Source organism: Cavia porcellus, unplaced genomic scaffold (assembly GCF_034190915.1).
Source record: "Cavia porcellus strain 051 isolate PalLab524CR breed Dunkin Hartley unplaced genomic scaffold, mCavPor4.1 scaffold_2, whole genome shotgun sequence".
Taxonomy (NCBI): Eukaryota; Metazoa; Chordata; class Mammalia; order Rodentia; family Caviidae; genus Cavia; species Cavia porcellus.
The window spans coordinates 113,167,996-113,186,534 of NW_026947485.1; the positions used below are offsets into that span (position 1 = coordinate 113,167,996).

Consider the following 18,539-nt stretch of genomic DNA (forward strand, 5'->3'; position numbering starts at 1 on the left):
CCATCATTGTCAGTTGAGATTCATTCCTTTCTAAAATCACCTGAAGACGACTCACTAAGCACTTTCCAGAGGGCCACAACAGGCTTGGGGCTTGAGATCCAGGAAAGGTGGAGTTGAATGTAGTTGAGATGGGAACACTGGGCCAAGTGCTCACGGGGAAAGTCAGCTGCTGGGCACGTTCCCAATGGATGTCTTGTGACAGCATGGGGATGGCAGTGAGGAAAGGGAATTTAGACAACTGGAACTCAGGGGAAATTTCTAGGCTGGGAGTGAGCATTACACAGACACCAAGTAAAGACCTGGGCTGAGCTGCACCAAGTCAGAAGTGGCTCACAGAGAACATTTGCAAAGTCCTGATCCTGGTCTTTAGTGTTGACCAGACCATGGATGTAGATGAGATGCTGAGGAAGAATCTTCCAAAAGTGTAGAATAAAAAACCCAGTGAGCAGAGTAGCCTGGCAGCCAGGAGAAAAAGTGTTTTAGTCTTTCTCTGCACTGCCAGGTTCTTAGTATTTTAGCTGAATGAGTCTGGTGGTTCTGTGGAATAGAATCCAAGACTCCTGCTTTATGAGAATTTCTGCTTCTCCCAGGGAAATGCTAACTGAGTCTGAGACTGACTCCCCCCACAGTGTAGTGGGATTGGGGTCTCACTTGTGGCAACTAATCCCTCAAGCTCCCTGTGACATGGTCACTGCCAGGGCTCCTGTACTATGTGCAGACTGCAGAGGGGAAGCAGGGGTTAAGGACAAGTACTTAAGGGGTAGGACATGTACTCTATGGACCCGGCTGGCACCAGGCTCAGTGGGAAAGGCCTACTTAGCAGGCACTAGGCCAAGAGGAAAAGGACTCTGTATTTTGCAGAAGCAGGACATCTGGGAAGCCATTGATGCTGCGATGGAGGCTTGGGGATCAGGATCTCTGCTCTGAAATGGAAGGAAGCCAAAGCTTGCAGCCGGCACAGGGAGTTGTGATTCTGGTGGATGCATTTCTTCAAAATCTACCTTTCAGCACAGTATCCAGTCTTTGGAAACTATATCTATATGCATTATCAAAGGGGCTTAGCCTTAGAATTTTTAAGTAGTGTGACTCAAGAAATTTACCACTGTGTGGTCATGAAATGTGACCCCTCTATGTCACACTTTTCTGGCCAAATGCACATTGCATTTCTACGCCCTTTAACACATTGTGGTGGGAAAATGTATGAAAAATTTCCTTAAAAAGAGAAGAAAGAGACTGTATTGCTGGTGCAGATTTTTATGCATGGTGTTTAATGCATTTTTATTTCACAATTGTATTTTTTGCCAGTTCCAAACAAAAATAAATAAAAGTTAATAACATCTTATAAATTATCTATATTCTCCTTCAATATCTTAAGGTACACAATTACCAAAGTTGATATTGAAAATAAACAAATTGATACAATTCAGTACTCAGATAAAATTCATAATCAGATAAGTTATGTTAAACTGCACACAATGCGACTTTATGTTCCATAGCGTCTTTAATAGAAACTGTATATTCAAATGGCTCTTTAGACTTCAACGTGCAGTTACAGAGTGCAAACGTGGTATTATAAGAGCAAAATACACTGTGTTACATTTCATTCTATCAGACTTGAGGAACACATCTGTTTTAGACATCACATTTCCTTAGTGAAAACCCTGCATACTCAGAAAGTGCATATATTCTCCTTTCTCTACTAAGAGTAAAAACAAAATAGAAAACACTGGTCAGCAATCCAATACTTTTTCCCGAAGTTCTATAAGATAGAGTAGAAACTGAAGCAAAGACAAACCTGGTTTTAATTGTATTATTGAATTAAACAGATATAAGACACTGTCATTTATGTAAAAATTGACTTAATACCTGATGGCAGTTAAATTTAGCTGCCTGTTTTGCCCAGGATTCAAAAGCAACAATTTAAGACAAAATCACACCAATCACCACTTCTGTTACTGCTGTGGCTCCTGCCAGAGAGACGAGAGGGAAAGCAGGTAGTGAAAAGCAGTGCTCTACTGTGGACCGGTGCCTAAGACAAGCCATAAATAAATCTCTACTTAGCACCAGTTATAACTGCAATGGCCTTGATTATATAGTGTGGCTACGGGGTTATTGAATAGCTTTAATGGGAGATGACAAATTATGTATTTTTGCATTTGAGATTGTATTGGCCATTACATCATCTTTGACACATATGCATGTGTGACAGAAAATACTCTAACAAAGGAACCCGATGCACTGTTTCAACAAGGAATCTGTAAAATGATAAAGACAGACTAAATATGGGCCAAAATATTTTCATTATCTATAGGAAACATGAACTGATGGTGATCATTTTTTTTTTACTTTGCCTTTCCCTTCCTAAAACAATCATTTTTTACTTATTTTCACCAAAACGTGAAATTTGGGTCATAATTTTTTTCATAATTTTTCATTATTTAATATGCACTTATAAACATTAAATTCAGGAGTTAGTTTTTCGCACTTCTCGTGAGACAGGGTCTTGCTGTGTAGTCCAGACTGGCCTCAAACTTGCAATCCTCCTGCCTCAGCCTCCTGAGTGCTGGGACTACAGTTGTGTATCAACAGCATTTTTAAGTAAAAATAAGAATATCCTAAATGACTTGCATAAGGTAATTTATTTTACCTGATGCAAGTATGTAAAGAATGATGTTGAAAATAGGTCAATATAGCAATACTGAAACGCTTACAATAAACTGCTTATAACTGTAGCTATTTGCCAATAAATTTTTTTCGAAGCAGCCAAGATCTCTGAAAATAGGCAGGCGTCCTGTAAATTCAGTAGATGTCAATGTCTCCTTAGAGGATTTAAAATAGGTCCTTGTGTGACATATTTGACTTCAGCTACATGAAGTGAGAAATAAATATACTTTAAGGGCTCACTGAATTTTATTTTATTTCCCCTTATCATGTCTTTAAGTTTTATGTATCAGTTAACCGAGTGATGAATAACTGTAGTTCTGTGATGGCTGGCACCCGCCTGAGCGTAAGGAGGTAGATATGTACATTTCTGCCTGTTTCTCCAGCTGCAGCCTCAGCAGCTTAGCTGAGAGCCCTTGAATGCGAAGGAATGTACTGGCTGTGTCAAGCAGGGCGCCTTTGGGACCCAAGCCTTGTACCTGGCACCTGAGGGACAGCTGCAGCTCATGGCCAAAAAAGGGAGTAGAAATAGCTAAGCCTCCCCGCCCGGCGTCCAGGGGCAGCTCAGTGGACTTTGTGGAGTGGGGACTGACCCACGCATTCACTGAGAACAGAGTTGGTGACAAAACTCAGCCTCTTCCATAAAATAAACAGGAGAAAGGACCAGCTCTCATATCTGCCTCCAAAGGAAGGTGTGGCTAAGTCTGAATGTTCAGAAGATTTTGAATGAGCTTCTCGCTTAGAAACACACACTATTATTTGTTTTCCCTCCTTTTCCCCACTGTCTATGTCAGGATATATGCTAAAAATATAGATTTTGGCTTTAGAAGAAGCTACTTAATGAGATATTTGTAAGTTAAAATTTTTCTTGGATAGAAATGAAGTAAGTTTATCTTATGACAATATCTGAAAGTACTGTCACATTGCATTTTTTAAAATCCTTCAAATTTTAGACTCTGATTTAATCTTAAAGTTCCTTAGCAAACTCTTTATGAAAATAAATACTCTAACAAAGGAACCCCATGTACTGTTTCAACTGTGGATGTCACACAAGCCAAAAAATGCCCACACTTGCAGCAATGCTTACTTCATTTCCACTCCAGTGCAACCAGGATTGACAGGAACTGACATGAAAATGCCCACCCCACACCAGTGAGGAGTCTGCTAGGTGGGTGACTGTGAGGGTCTGCAGGCATTGTGGGTGGCCTGGGGACCATCTCTCCTCCCCTCCACATGACTCGGTCAGGGTGAAGGGTCATTCTTCTTGGCTGGGTTTCCTTCAGGGGTGTGACGGGTGGCACCTGACCTGTATCTGTTTATCGTACTCTTAACAGATGAGTTTTACTGCATAACACAGAAGTGCCAGTGTTGGCAGGGTATTGGACCACAACATGGGCCACCGATCAGAGGAGGAGGAAAACACTGTGTGTTCAGTTGATCTGACCACAGTTTAGATTCACAGAAGCCTGTAACTCACTGGCACAGCCCTGAGCACTGTATGGTCTGTCAAAAACAAGACAAAAATTAAAAAAAAATTTTCTAAGTATATTAAAAATATACCGCTGTTGACCTAACACATGACCCAATATAAATATTATTAATAAAATAGGGAGAGGAAGGTGAACCAGGGCCCTGGGTGCGCTGGCCCGGCCCCAGCTGGAGAAGCCCTCAGACTTGGGGCAATGCCAGCTCTGCCGAGGTTACTCTTTCATACTCCTTCTTCGACTCTTTTCTTTTCTGATTTTTGTACCTGAAAATATTCAGAAATGAAACTGTTAGCACTGCAATTAGCAGCAGCAAGAAGAAAGCACGTTCAACCAAGAGACCGACGGACGGACCCCTAAGGTACAGTTGTAGTGTGCTGTGCACCATGTGGTAAAAGGGAACTCTATAAGCACAAGGTTAGCGTCAAGCTGTTCTGAGTGGAAATGGAAAACACAGTACCAGTCCTTCTGGAAGGCCCAACAGGACTCTGAGTGCTGAGAAACTCCACGAGGGCATGTCCCCTTCTCTCCCCCTTCTTCCCCTTCTACCTGACTCCTTTTGCTCCTAATAATATTTAGTCTGGGATTATAACTAACTCAGAAAGCATTACTATGTGATGGATATTTAGAATCACACATGGACAAAAGAAATTTCATTGTCACAAAGCAGGACACTTTCAGGCCTTTACTACTATTAGAGGGCAAAAAATTCACCGAATAATTCATACCAGCTTCAAAATGAGAGGGACTTAAGGCAGAGCCATTCCCAAGGCAGCTGCTTAATCACGGGGTCCCTGTGGCATGGAGCTAACCTATGACAGATGCCTGGCCCCAGCCCTGCTTTTCCCAACTGTCTTCTGTGCAGGAGGATGGAATTAAACTGTTTTAGACCTGAGCCACTTAAGTTTTATAACTGCTTGAAAACTCATTTCTACAACCCTCTCTTCAATTTTAAAATGGAGAACTTCTTAATGATTAATTACAAAGCTGTACTTTATGAAAGAAACATTTGACCAAATAAGTACAAATATTGCTCAACAGCGACACCCATCTTACATGTGTATACGTGTATAGTATCTTGTTCTGTGTGTAAGAATTTTTGCCTGTATTTTATAGAGGAACAAACTCATTTTCCATGACTGACTTTCAGGAAATCACATAGGTAATAAGTAGCAGAGATAATAATAAAATGAAATTTAGATTGTCTGCAGCTGAAATCATTGCGAATATCATAAGTTCAGATTGTATGGTACTCCCACATTGCTATGTTCACATTTTATCCAGTTTATGGATCTGTATTATGTAAAGTAATTTGTAAAAGAAGAGTTTTTTTAAAAACCCACTGGCTTAGCCTGGAGGGGTGCTGTATGCCTGAAATCCTAGCACTTGAGAGGTTAAGAGAGGAGTTTAGGAAGTTCGATCCCAACTTGGGCATCTAGCCGCTTAGTGAGACCCTGTGTCAAAATAAAAACTAAAAAACCAAAAAAGGATTGAGTGGGTAGTTCAATGCAAAGGCCCCAGGTTCAGTTTCCAGTTCCACATCACACACACGCATACATTCATACATACACACACACACAATGCCGGTAGCTTACCATCTGCAGAAATAGTATATGGAACCAACAATGATGACAAAAACCAAGATGACAAGAATTACAGTGAGGGCTACGTATTCTTTGCTCAAAGGTTGGTGGACGGTTAAGAAGAAGTGTTCACATCGGACACCAGTGTAACCCACATCACATCTAAAAACGAAACACAGGAAGAAAATGAATCATTTTATGAAGAAACCATGATTATGATTAGTTTTGCAAGTTTAACTTCACACTGTAATGCAAGAAACCAACACAACCTATTACAAGGCGTAAGGCTGAGTTCAAAGATTGACCTTAGGCTTAGGCTAGCTTCAATCAATGTATATCCACCGCAGAGCTCTTGGCTAAGCCGTGGAGTCACCACAACACTTTCACCCAGAGTGTTGGAAGTTTTGTCGGCCTGAAGTGCTTTTTGCCTGAATCAGTGGAACCAACTCTTAAACAGAGGTGGACAGAGAAACCCAGTGATGAGATTAGAGTAGAACAGCTTGTGAGAGGCACACCTGGGGACCCCCATTCTGCCCCCCTTCAACAGTCCAAGGAAATATAGAGTGACCCCAAGACATGAAAAGGAGAGAAGAATGTGGGCATCACCCAGTCTGCTTTTGAATCTCACCGGCAATAATTCTCACTCATGTCCACCAGGTAGATGCACTGCCCATGCAGACAGTAGCCCTGCATGTCTGAGGCACACTTCGTGATTGACACTTGAGCCACACGTGGGTTGTCTTCCATCTGGACTGTGAAGGGAATGGAAAGTTAAGAATCAAATGTGTTCTGCTGCAAGCTTGGGCTCTGGGGAGGGACATTCATCACCTTATCCCAGCAGAAGGCACTGAGCACCTCCCACAGCACACGCCAGACACCAGTGGGTCACAGCAGCATCACACCACGCAGACTGAGAAACAAACCCCTAAACCCTAAGGAATCCAACAGACAAACTACACAGAACACAGCGACACTCAAGGCCTTCATTCTCCAATGGATTTTCAGAGCAGAATGGGTCAGTTTAGCACACACACATATCCACAGCAGGGATTATTTGTGTTTCTAAATAAAATCAGTCTGTTTTTCACATCTCAGAGAAATTCTAAGTTGTTGTTTTTTTTTTTTTTTTTTTTTTTTTACTCCTGATAGCAAACTGGAACCATTAATAATTTTGAAAGAGGTTAATTCTATCACAGGAGTAAGTCTTGTTATGGTAGGTATTTCCAAATTGCTTAGTCTATCCTCCAAGAAATCAAAGTCTCCCAACATTTCTTACATGGAGACCTGAATAAGACCTACACAAGCTTCAAGCTGGAAATGCCTCCAGGTGTCTTATTAGAAGCAGCCTTGCAACCTGCAAGTAAAATACATGTTAAATATTTTAGTTACTGGAAAGCAAAGAATGCTTATGAAATTATTGTTTAAAGGAACTTGAGTGTAATAATCTGGCCCCAGTAACCAAAACAAGGAGAAAAGAGTGGTGGAAGGAAACTACCAGGGCCTGAGGGTAACAGGCAAGAGAGAAAGGGTACTGTGCAGGACAGAGCTGTTTTCTGCATGCTTACCCTGACTCAATAGCTCATACTAAAGACAGTGCAGCTGCGTTGGTGCACAGCTGGAGTCTGAAGTCCTTCAAGGGGAGGACTGTGCACAATTCATTTTTTTATCTCACACCTTAACATGGCATTTGTCACACATGAAATACTCTGTGCATATACACTGTGATTAGAAGGGGCACAATTTGTCTTCTGACAGATACACACACACACACACACACACACACACACACACACACTGCTGCACATAAAATTTCCATCTCCCTATTCTCCTTGGGATTCATTCTTTCAGTGTGTCCTTAAAGGATGGTTTTGTGGCAAAATGCGGTTTTCTTTATGCCCCATTTTTCTAAATTTTTATAACTGATTAGATGTCTAACCTCCACCCGCTTCCCACTAGTTATTTTCTTTCGTAATCTTCCCAGAATCCTAGTTAATTAGTAGCTTAAAATATTAACTCAGCAGCTAATACCTCCTTTTCTCATGATCCCATATCTCTACTGCCATTTTGTGGAACTGTGTCCCCTGGGTGCAGGGTGGAGATGAAAACCTTACCTAAAGCTGTGCAGTTACTGTCAGACTCTCCTGGGATGCAGGACGGAATCACAGTCGTGCTGAGAACTGAGTGTAACAGATGAAAACCTAAGTGTGAAGGAAAACCAAATATATAATTCATCTTTCAAGGAAAAAACCTTTGATCAGTATCCAACTGCAGGACTGAAGCTTTAGCTCAGCAGTTCAAGTGCTTGCCTGGTAAGTACAAGGTCATCAGTTCAATCCCTATATCCCCAAAAAAGAAAGAATAATAAAGAAAGAAACCCAACTGCATTACTTACAGAATTATTTCATTTTTTTAAGGATCTAATTCATAAAAACCATAAAAGAAAATAATTCATGAAAATGTGCATATAACTGGAAATCAGTGAACCCCCAGTTTTTCTGTCTAAGGGGAAAAGTGGTGGCATTGTATTCAGTCACAGATTTCACCTGTTCTAAAAACTTCACAGTAACTTTTTAAAAGATATGGTGCTGCAGCCCTATTTCCAGAGCTCACCAAGGAATCCTCACTGCTTTGCTCCATGATATGCTTGGGGTAATGCTCAGTTACAGACCTATCGCGGACTTCAAATAAGAAGTAGGCTCCACTTATGTTGACAGCTAGCCAGGAAAGCTTCAGTTGTTTGAGAAGTGCCTGTCACACTTCAGATTGTGTTCCACGTGAAAATAGACTTGTTAATACAACACAATCTGGGGTCAGTCAGGACAGTTTTCCCTTCTTACCTTAGATGTTAAAACCTACAATGCTCAAGTTACTTACATAAAATGGCTCAGTTGTGTCTATAGTCATGCACAAGCACGTCTTCCTGGACACTGTAACTCATCTCTAGGGACTTACAATCCTTGATATAATGGGGTTGTCACGGGGATACTTGTTAGAGTCTATTTTTAGGGAACCATGACCCCAAGCATCCAAACGTATTTGGTAGGGACACAATTTTTAAACGTGTTGGAACCCTGTACATACAGGGCCAGCTCTCCAGCTCATGTGACTCGGGCAGGATGCACATTAGCTGCATCCCACCATGCCCCGGCCCTGCTTTCCGTGCCCCAGGAAGAGTCTGAATTAGCCTTTACATGTGTTGCCAGTGAAAACATCAACACTGGAAACAGACACCAAAGTGCCCAAAGTGCACAGAGAGCACAGTAAGAAGAGTCATTCACCCACACGTGTTAGTAAAGGCCCTCAGCCTTGTGTACTCATGTGCAGGTCTCCAGCTTCAAGCCCTCTGCTCAGTCTCCAGGAGGGGCAGGTGTTCATCACTCCCAGGCAGGGAGGAGGAAGAGGCAGCAACTTGCCATTTCCTGAACCTGCCCTGTGTGCCTGCCAGGGTGCCTGTCCCTTGATCTGCACCATCTCATTTCATCCTGTGCGTACCTCTCTCTGGGGAAGTCTATCTGACGCCCATTTGACCTAGGAAGAATGAGCAGGAAATGTTGAAATGACTCCCCCAGGTGTCAGTGTTGCTAAATGGGCCACCTATAAGAGCTGAAGGTGGTGATGAGACTCAGTGAGGGTCACACAGAAGCAGAGAGGGAGAGAGGGAAACAAAGGCAGCTGCCTATTTACCCCCATGGTGGGCAGGAGGGCAGGCGGGAGCAGCCATTGTGTGAGGAAGCTCAAGTGGTCTAATTTTGAACACATTGGTTAACGTCTCCAAAACTCAGTTTGCTCTACATTACAAAGCACTGGGGAATGTAAAATGAAAGGATGTGTTTCTGAACACCTGATAGGAGAGTTTCATGTCTGACCTCTCCCCCAGGCAAAGCCTGGCCTCCTGCTTTAGCAAGAAGTGGGTATGCTGCCCTCTAATGGTGCATGGAAAGTGGTTTAGAAATCTCGTTAAATTGGTCTTTTTAAAGGAAGATTTAATTTATGGGAAGCATGGATTTTAATTTAATTTTCTTTATCACAGGAGACTTATATTTATTAAAGAAACTGTTCATTCTTTGGCTCCTAAAGTTACATTACCATCATCACCACCCTAGTTTGTATTTTCGTGTCTCAAACTTGACACAATAACCCTGTGAGATCCTTATTAGCAGGAACAAACCCCATACACATAAGTTAAATATTTGATGTGATATCATTTATCTAGTGACCACAGAAGAGAAATGTTGAAAATCTAATATAGAACCACTACTCTTTCAATTATTTGAAAATACTGTTGCCTTGAAAGGTGGAGAACTATTTTTCACCTCCTCCAAGTTTCCTCTACATTATAAATCCTGTTTCAATAGCTTTTACAGGCCACATCCAAAGACGTTTCCTAAATGATTTCTAGAAAACTAGCACTTAGATTTGATTGGCAGTTAAACAGATGAAAACCATCTTCCACATGACCTTTAGGATTTGAGGAGACCTTTACCTTGGTCTCCTAGGTCTGCCCTGGACTTCTAGTTGCTCCCTTTTTTATCCTTGAACCACAACTCTGTCCCTCTGGGGTTCTCCCACAGGGGAGACACTTGTCCTGGAATCTCCCTGTAGGAGACAGCAGTGGGAAAAAGCACACTCTTCAAGCAGGTTTCAAATCTCTGCTTTGCAGGAAGCCAAGCAGCTGGTCTGCTAGGAGCTGCTGGCAGCCGTCTGTGATGACTAGGGATCAGTGCTGTTTGTCCTCGGGTGATTCTTCTTGGTCTTTCCCCTGCCTTTCTTCTCTCTTTTTAGCTGTTAGTGATTCCAAGGTCACAGACTTTGTTCCAGTTACTCAGGCAACAGGTGCGCTGTGTGTCTTTGTTAAGGAAAGAATGCTCAGCCTAGGGTGTGCCCCGGTGGAAACTAGGCTTCCCTGACTTGTGACCTGCCCTGGACACAGTCCACTGCTCAGGATAGTTTCTGTGAGACTTGCTGCGTCAGTGCAGTAGCAGGGTAATTCACAGGTGAAATTGTCACTAATTCCAAATACACTTCTCGTGTTAAAGTGTGTGATCACCATGGCTGCATCCTAAACGTAGCCAAGAGCAAACTTGGTTTAAATTGTGTGTCCAAAAGCACAACTTTCCTGCTTCAGCACGGTGGCTTCCCAGTGTCCCTGTGCTATGACCTCTGTCCCAGTTCTTGCCAGCCTAGGTCAACCCTTGAGCTGGGGTGACCAGGAGACTGAGGCTGAGGCAGGAAGATCACCACACAAGATCAGTCAGAACTACTTGAAAAACCAAATGTAAGGATAACAAACTGTGTTCAACTAAAATTCTCAGAGATCCAGTGGCTTTTCTGGAAAGCAATCAAGCAAATAAAAATGACCCAGGAAAAGAAGATGTTATAAAATCAAAGGTATACACTTAATTTCCCAATTATAACTTTTGACTATTTAGACCAGAACAGCAAGCTCACCATGAACCATAGGACTTGCTCAGCCCAAACAGCTACCAAAATCCACTTTGTTCAAGCTTTTGCTGTGGTCCCATGCCATCCACTCAGGGACTGTTACTTTCTCACATTCTTCCTCAGCAGCCATAAAATTAGGGTTTGTCTGTGACATCCTGTGTTTGCTAGAGCCTGTGCACTTTAAGAGATATATGTTATATATATATATATATATTACATATATATGTATGTATATATATGCATATGTATGAAATCTCACCATTTTGGAGGGATTGTTTTAAATTAAATTTCTCTGTTAAATAGTCTTATTTCCTCTTGCTTTAAAAAAAAATCTTGCAATATCTAATCAGATATTGCAAAGCTCTATTACCAGTACTTTCTAGTAGCAGCCCACTAACTAGAGAAAAATATATATTTATAAATGTATAGAAAAGCAACCTTGTCTGGCACCAACAATCCTTCTACTCCTGTAGTATATTTATTGTCAACTTTATTGAAACTAAGTGTAAACACTGACTGTAACCCTTTGAGATGAAAAACGAGGTCACAAGGTTGCAAAGAAGTTTTTTTATTCATTTTAAGTTTTAAAAGACAGCCATCAGGTCTTCCTTGACAAGCAGTTTTTGAATTTATATGCATTAGCTTATATTCTCTGATTTGGGTAGTCATTTCTAAGCCACACTTCCAAGTCCTCTCATATTTTAGTGCTATTCAAAGCAAGGAGTCAAAATATGAGAACCACCTATTTTACCTAAAACATAGACAGATGTAAAGGGCTTACCTCAGCTACAACCGTAGTGCTTCCACAAGGCAAGAGCATGTGTGCCCACACTTTCTATTAAACTGGGGATCCGGAAAGGGTTCTGAAGATGGGGCACAACTCTGCTACAAGCTGCAATTTATCTCTGTCTAGAGCAGATCTTTAATTCTGTTGGAAATATTTTTTCCTCAAGACACTTTGACATGGAAGGGCTTTATTAAAATAATATTTTGTATTTCACCCCCTTGGTTCTTGCTTTTTCCCTGGGTCTCCAAACCAAGACTTTCCATCCACCACTGCTGCTCCAAAGGAAAACCTCACCAAGCAATAGCTTTGAACGTAAGCATTGGCCTTTTACTTTTTTTTTCCCCTCATAGTGGTCTTGTTGCAGCCAGGAGCGTAGAATATTTAATGCCATTTTAAGAAGCATATTGGCTGTTCTACTTGTTCAATAGATGTTTGTTGCCAAACATGAATTTTCCAAAAGATAAAATTTTAATCAGTAAGCATATGAAAAGAGGTAAAAGTGAAGACATAAAAGATCATTTTTAAAAATATCAAGCTCACTATGTCTCATTCAGAGAATTTACACAGCACAACTCACAGGTCGGGAGGGATTTCTCTTTGTGGAACACAGGTATGGTGAACTCCAGGGAGCAGGACTTCAGCAGGGTGCATGGGGTGAGGGTGCACAGGGGTCTGCAGCAGGCCCACATGGAGAGAAGGGCTTCTTTACCACTGCTGACCAGAAAGGACAAGGAGGCCAGCTTGGCTGGTTTTCCTAAGTGTCCAGTGATCTTTCCCTGCTAAGTCTCCACTGAGTCTTTTTCCATATGGAAGACACTGCAGAAGATGTTCAGAGGAAAGCTGGAGGAAAAGGGGACCTGCCTCGCCCTCCAAAGACCCCAGGAGCAGGCACCAGGAAAGGAGGGGTGTGGAAAGGGGAGAATGCAGAGACCATGCTAGCACTGACCACAAAGCACCAAGCAGGACAGTGTGGTGAGTGGAAGACACAGGCAGGACCACATGGGCACCGAGGCATGAAGACATGAAGGGAGGAAACCACTAAGGGCCAGGGTGAGTGGCGTACTCTTGGGTCACCCATTTGCACTGATGGTGCGCAGGATGCAGGTCAGAGGGCCAGAGCAAGGGGGCGGTGCTGAGGCCTCTGGAAGGAACTGAAGCATGGAGGATTCACATGGCCCAGCACGAAACAGGATGCGTGAGAGAGCAGGATTTGGACAAATAGGCAGTAGAGAGCAGATGGAATAATCAAGAGAAAAGAAAGATTTACAGGAGAAAAGAAAGTTTCATGTGAGAGCTCAGAAGATGGAGTCATAAGGCTATTTGGATGGGCCAGCAACCGTGACTGAAAAATCGCTAATAACCACCAGCATCCTTGGTGCAATGATCAGCAACCTGAGATGCATTCATGCACATGCGTGTGTATGTGTGTCCGTTGTGTGCGGTACTGGCTAACAAATCCAGGACCCTAGATGAGCACCTTCTCTTGTCTATCAGGTAGAAACCATTTATCTGAGCCCCACTAGACTTGGCTTTCTGTTTTTATGCAACTTACCATTCATGTTACTTATTTTATTTTTCTTGGTAACTCAAGCACTAATATTAAAGCTGAGGATTATGGGTGGCAATAAGTTAGGACAATTTTAAAAACTGAGTTAGGTTAGTGATTCTGAGTCAGGAGTGATGTAGGCAGCAGGGGCTGTGGGGTAGTGTCTGGGGTGTCTCTTTTACCAAGGGGGTGGGGGGCTGTCACCGACTGACACGTGGTGGGCAGAGGTGATACTTGCACAGCAGGTGGCTGCAGCAGCAACCAGCACCCAGGCAGGGCTCAGAAACCCTACATAGACAGCGTGCACAGAAGCCCAGCTCTGGTTCTGATGCTGAAGTTCACTGACACCTCTGGATCAAGTTTATGGGTGTCTGGAACCAGAGACCTGAGAGTGTGGTGGGCTGGAGGTAGGGGAGACAGACAGACAACTAAAGTACAATATTGGAATCCAACCAGCCAAACTGATAAATTTGGAATTTTATTAGCTGAGCTTAGTGATCACTAGCTCAGAACTCCTTTTCAGAGCCCAAACAAGTGATCCAAAACTAGAAAGTTACAGAGCTTTTAAAATAGAGAACCACAAAAAGACATCCTGTTGGAAACAATCTAGCTAGAGTCTTACATTAATTTTGGTTGATGCCTGTATTATCCTGCTTCTTTATTGGGAAGATTAATTTTTCTCTCTTGTGGATGCAGCTGATTCTGCTTTTCTCATGGGACTTGTACCCTGAGTAATTTTTCACTCTTCTGGCTCAAGATGGTGTCAGTTATGCCAAGCTACAACAATGACCAGAGGCACCTCTCCTTTCTGAAACAATAGTCTGCCATCATTCATTCAGGTCAGGACCCATTTTTCTCTCTCTGCCTTCCACATTCTTCTCTATACCCACACAGGTACACATACGTACATGCACCCATGGTAGAGATTAGGCCAGTAAACCACAGAATACAGACTCTAATAAAAGATTCCTTTTTCTGGATAAAGATGAAATCATTCTGAGATCCTCAGGTAATTAGATCATGGCTCTATCCTAGAATGCCACTGAACCTTTACCTGACCTTGGGAGATGCCCAGTCTTCCATAAATGGCATCACCAGAGAGCGCTGCCTCTGTCTCCCTCCTGCCTTTTCCACAGGTCTCAAATTGCCCACAGCCTGGCAGCACCTCCCAGTCACTGGTGGGCCCATCCGGGAGGACAGAGCACTGTTACCACACAGCCCACACAGCCGACCCTCAGAGGACCGCAGGCAGGTGCCCATGTATGAGCTCTTGGAAAAGAACATTTATGTGACATCTGCATCTTCTAGCAGGAGACAGAGATGATGGCTACAAAACATTCAACTTCAGTTTTTCCAAAGTGATGCCATGAGTACCGACTTCTTACCTAGAGAGAGTGAAGCTACTTTCTCACTGCCAGTGGGGGTGGGCTGCCAGGTTCCACCTGCTGCCTTACCAAGGCTGTGTTTGATTTACAATTATTAAACAAGATCCAAGGAATAAAATGATACTTCTCCTTGACAACTGTCTTTAACATACCCTTGGGAGATATAGAAAGGGTGGCCCTCACCAACTGGCTTTTTTTTTTTTTTTTTTTTTTTGTCTTTTTCATTTTTATCGGTACCAAGGATTGAACTCACGACCGCCTGCTTGCAAGGCAGGTGCTTATGCCGCTGAGCTAAATCCCCAGCCCCTCACCAACTGGCTTTGATGATTGTTTTATAATCAAAGTCATCTCCCAGAGCCATGCTGATAAAAATTATGAAGCTGAGAGAAGAAGTCATCACTTTTCAGCACAAGTTGAGGGCACAGTTGCATTTGTCAGTGCCTCACTGTGTGGAGGGTGAGGAACCCTTGTCAAGTCATGCACCACCCAGGGTAAGCCCGCACTGTAGAACCTGCTGCTTCCCTTCTGCTACCCCCACCCAAACACTCAGGCTCCTCACACATCCCTAAAGGTTGACCTTGAACTTCCTGCCCATGCCTTCCTGGCACAGTGGGTGGAGGTGACAACAAGCTGCCTGCTCGTCCTGGGCTGCAGACACAGCATTGGACCGGCAGCCCACATGGAGCAACCATGCGGAGGGCTGAGGCCTGTCTGAATTCACTTGCTCAGCTTGCAAGAGCTCAAAACTCTCAAGGTCTGGAGCCTGGACATAAAGCCAGAGGTTCCTGTGCTCGTACCCCTCAGAGCTTGGGGAAGGAAGGCCTGTCTATTTCCTTCTTTCCTTGTCTTGAATTTGGCATAGGCAGTGCAGAAGCTATCACCCCAGAGCAGCTTCCAGGCTCAGAGTTTAGATTAAGATCTCCCTAACAGAACTCCTGAACTCAAGATAAAAATGTCCTCTCTGATCTGGAATGATCTCAAAGCTCAAAGGGACAATTGAGCTTGAAAAGTAGAGATTGTTCAGGCAAATGTGCTCTACTGTGCAGAATGTCACCCTTTTTATTCCTGCGCAGGAGGCCAGAAGCCAAAACTGCTGATAAATCCAGGTGAGAACTCCTGGTCTGCCAGTCCTCCTCCTAGGTGCTTAGGACCCAGCTTCTTCATTTGTAAAATAAGACAAGTCATATCGGACATTTATCAAATGCATGAGCAATCAAATGACGTGGCAGCGGGGACAGTTTAAATCTGCATGTAACAAGGAACAAGTGGACCTTTTCCTTTATAAATATATGTAAATCCACGAGAGGTAATAATAAGACTTAAGCTGAAATCCAAAATAAATTTGTTTTCCTTTTGAAAGACAGAGCTGGAGAAAGCATTCCTAATTGTTGTTCAAGGAGAAAAGGTGCCTTCAGAAGTAGTGGATAAACTGGGTGTGGTGCTTACAAGCGTAATCCTAGCACTGGAAGGCTGAGACAGGAGGATCATCTCCACATTCCATGCCAACCTGGGTTACCTAGTGAGATCAAAGTAGCTAGCAGGCTTTTTCCACTGATTGGGGGTGACGGCCCACACCCCAGGGAAGAAGGCACAGACTGCTGCCTAGTACCAGCAAGAATTGTTTTACTGGTGGCAGAGAAACATCCAAACAGACTGGGAAAACAGAAACTGACCCAGTGCAGTTGGGACCGGGCTGGGCCACTGATGAAATCGGTGAGCAGTAATTAAGTAACGCAATAAAGGAGCTAAGCACTTTCATGACAACAAAAACACAGCGCGGCCCTGCTGGGCGGTGACCAGGTTATCCCCAGGCCGCGGTGCCCTTCCCAGAGCCCTCGCAGAAGCCAGAGGAGCCCTGCGAGGCTGGGTGGGGAGAGCGCCACGGCAGACGACCTGAGAGCAAGGGTCACCCCCAGGGAGATGGAGCTGTTCCCTCCGCCCCCTGCAGGGAACCCCAGCTGGCAGCAGCTCCTGGAGGAGGTCGCCGGGAATTGATTCCCTGGTGCAAACGACTTGAAAACCTTTGCGCACAGCTCCTGGCTCCTGCAGCCCCAGGAACTAGAAACACTGACCAGAGAGATACCGAAGGGTCCTCGACCAGTGTACTCCTACCTAGCAAACCCCAGGAATAAACTCGCGGGGGCCAGGGGACCAGAGAGCCCGGACCGTGCTCCTTCACAAAGGTCACCTCCCTCCACCCTGCCGAGAAGCAACCAAGAGCCAGCATCAGCCCCGCTCCGGTATTAGGGTTTCCAGGTCTGGCAAATAATCAAAAGAAAAGAGCCACAGTGTTCAAGTTTATTTCGCCAGCAGGAAGCGATATTCTTGCAGCAGGACGGAAACGTCAGTGGTTATTTCAGCCCCGGAGGCGCGGGCACCTCCTCCCCTGGCGCCCCCAGCCTGCCCGCGGGAAGGGCGTGCTGACCGCGCAGGTCTCGGGCACTTGCCCAGGGCCATGCTGTGGCCTGGCCCGCGGAGGGGACCGAGAGGCTTACCCAGGCAGAGCAGCAGCGTCCGGGCCGGGCCCGCGGGAAGCAGCGTCTCCATTTGCTGGCTGTGGGAGCTCCAGCTACGCTGGGCGCCAGCGGACCGGACGCCTCGGGAGAAGCCGGCGTTGCTGCGGTGCAGAGCCTGGGGCCACGCGGTGGCAGAGTCTCTCTGACGCCGGGCCTGCCGGGGAAGTTATCCCCAGCGCTCAGCGCCACAACCTTTATAAGCCTGGGGAGGGACCTGGGACGGGTGCAAAGTGTCCGGAGTTTCATCACCCCGGCCCCCGGGAGGAGTGGCAGCCAGGGACTGTCCAGGTGTCCTCCTCCCTGTCCAGGCACCTGAGAGCACCGGCTGAGGAATGCAAACGTGTCCTCCTGGCTCGCGGCTCCTCCCCAAACTTTTCCACTGCGGCCTCAGCGGGAGGAGGTGGGCGCGGGGACAGAATGCTTCGGCCTCTAGATCGCCCGCAGCCGTGGGTGGCGGTCGCCGAGGCGACGGAGTCTCTACGTGGGTCCTCTCCTGGCTTGAAGGTCCAGGGTGTGGGTCCCTGAGAGCCCCCTTGGCAATCCATCAGCTGCAGGTTTTGAGGGGCTCCCGAGTGTCCACTGTCCTGCACACACGCAGCCCGGCTCCCAGCGGGCATCCAGCGCCTCTCCCCTCCGGCCCGCCTGTGTCCCCTCCCTGGACCATGCGAGCTACTCAGCCTGGTCGTTTCCAGGGTCTGCCCAGACCTGCGCTTGCTTAGATCCCCGCGGATCTCTGTGGACCCTATCATGGTTCCGAGGCCCGCGTAGATGCGAGGTGTCCTAGCTTATTAGCTCTCCCAGGGTGCCGCCTGGCCTTGCTGCCCCCTGTCCCAAGGCTTTCTGCCTCCTTCCCTTGTGGGCTGCGGGGGCTAAGCTCATTTCAGCAGTCAGATTAGGGTAGAAAGTGGAGTCTGACCGATATTAACTTCTAACCTGCTGTTTGTAAGTGCTCTTAAAAACTAAAATCATTGGCATTGCTGGGCTTTTCTCTCCCTTTAATATCAGAATGGCCCGTTTGGAACACAGGCTTTGACAGTGCACATTCGCCTCTTCCTGAGGCCAAGCTTTGCACGTGGAACCTCGATGGGGCCCTGGCCTCTGGTCCGCTCCTGTGTAAGCCAGGGAGGACAACAAC

At 45.0% G+C, this 18,539-nt stretch overlaps 1 protein-coding gene across 1 annotated transcript; it reads right to left on the bottom strand.

Moving 5' to 3' along the window:
- Positions 1–1,251: 1,251 nt before the first annotated feature.
- Ereg (epiregulin) lies at positions 1,252–17,834 on the bottom strand. The gene is made up of 5 exons (XM_003479757.4): positions 17,384–17,834; positions 7,840–7,926; positions 6,357–6,480; positions 5,741–5,890; positions 1,252–4,411 (listed from the first exon to the last, which is right to left on the bottom strand). The coding sequence occupies exons 1-5, from the start codon at positions 17,433–17,435 to the stop codon at positions 4,330–4,332; spliced, it is 495 nt and encodes a 164-aa protein (XP_003479805.1). The 5' UTR covers positions 17,436–17,834; the 3' UTR covers positions 1,252–4,329.
- Between the last annotated feature and the right edge of the window lie 705 nt (positions 17,835–18,539).

Excerpts from the sequence above, each read along its gene's own strand:
- Ereg (XM_003479757.4), bottom strand. The coding sequence starts at position 17,435 with ATGGAGACGCTGCTTCCCGCGGGCCCGGCCCGGACGCTGCTGCTCTGC. Across the intron at positions 6,481-7,839 it reads CAGTAACTGCACAGCTTTAG|TCCAGATGGAAGACAACCCA; the intron begins GTAAGGTTTTCA and ends TTCCCTTCACAG. Across the intron at positions 5,891-6,356 it reads ATGAGTGAGAATTATTGCCG|ATGTGATGTGGGTTACACTG; the intron begins GTGAGATTCAAA and ends TTTCGTTTTTAG.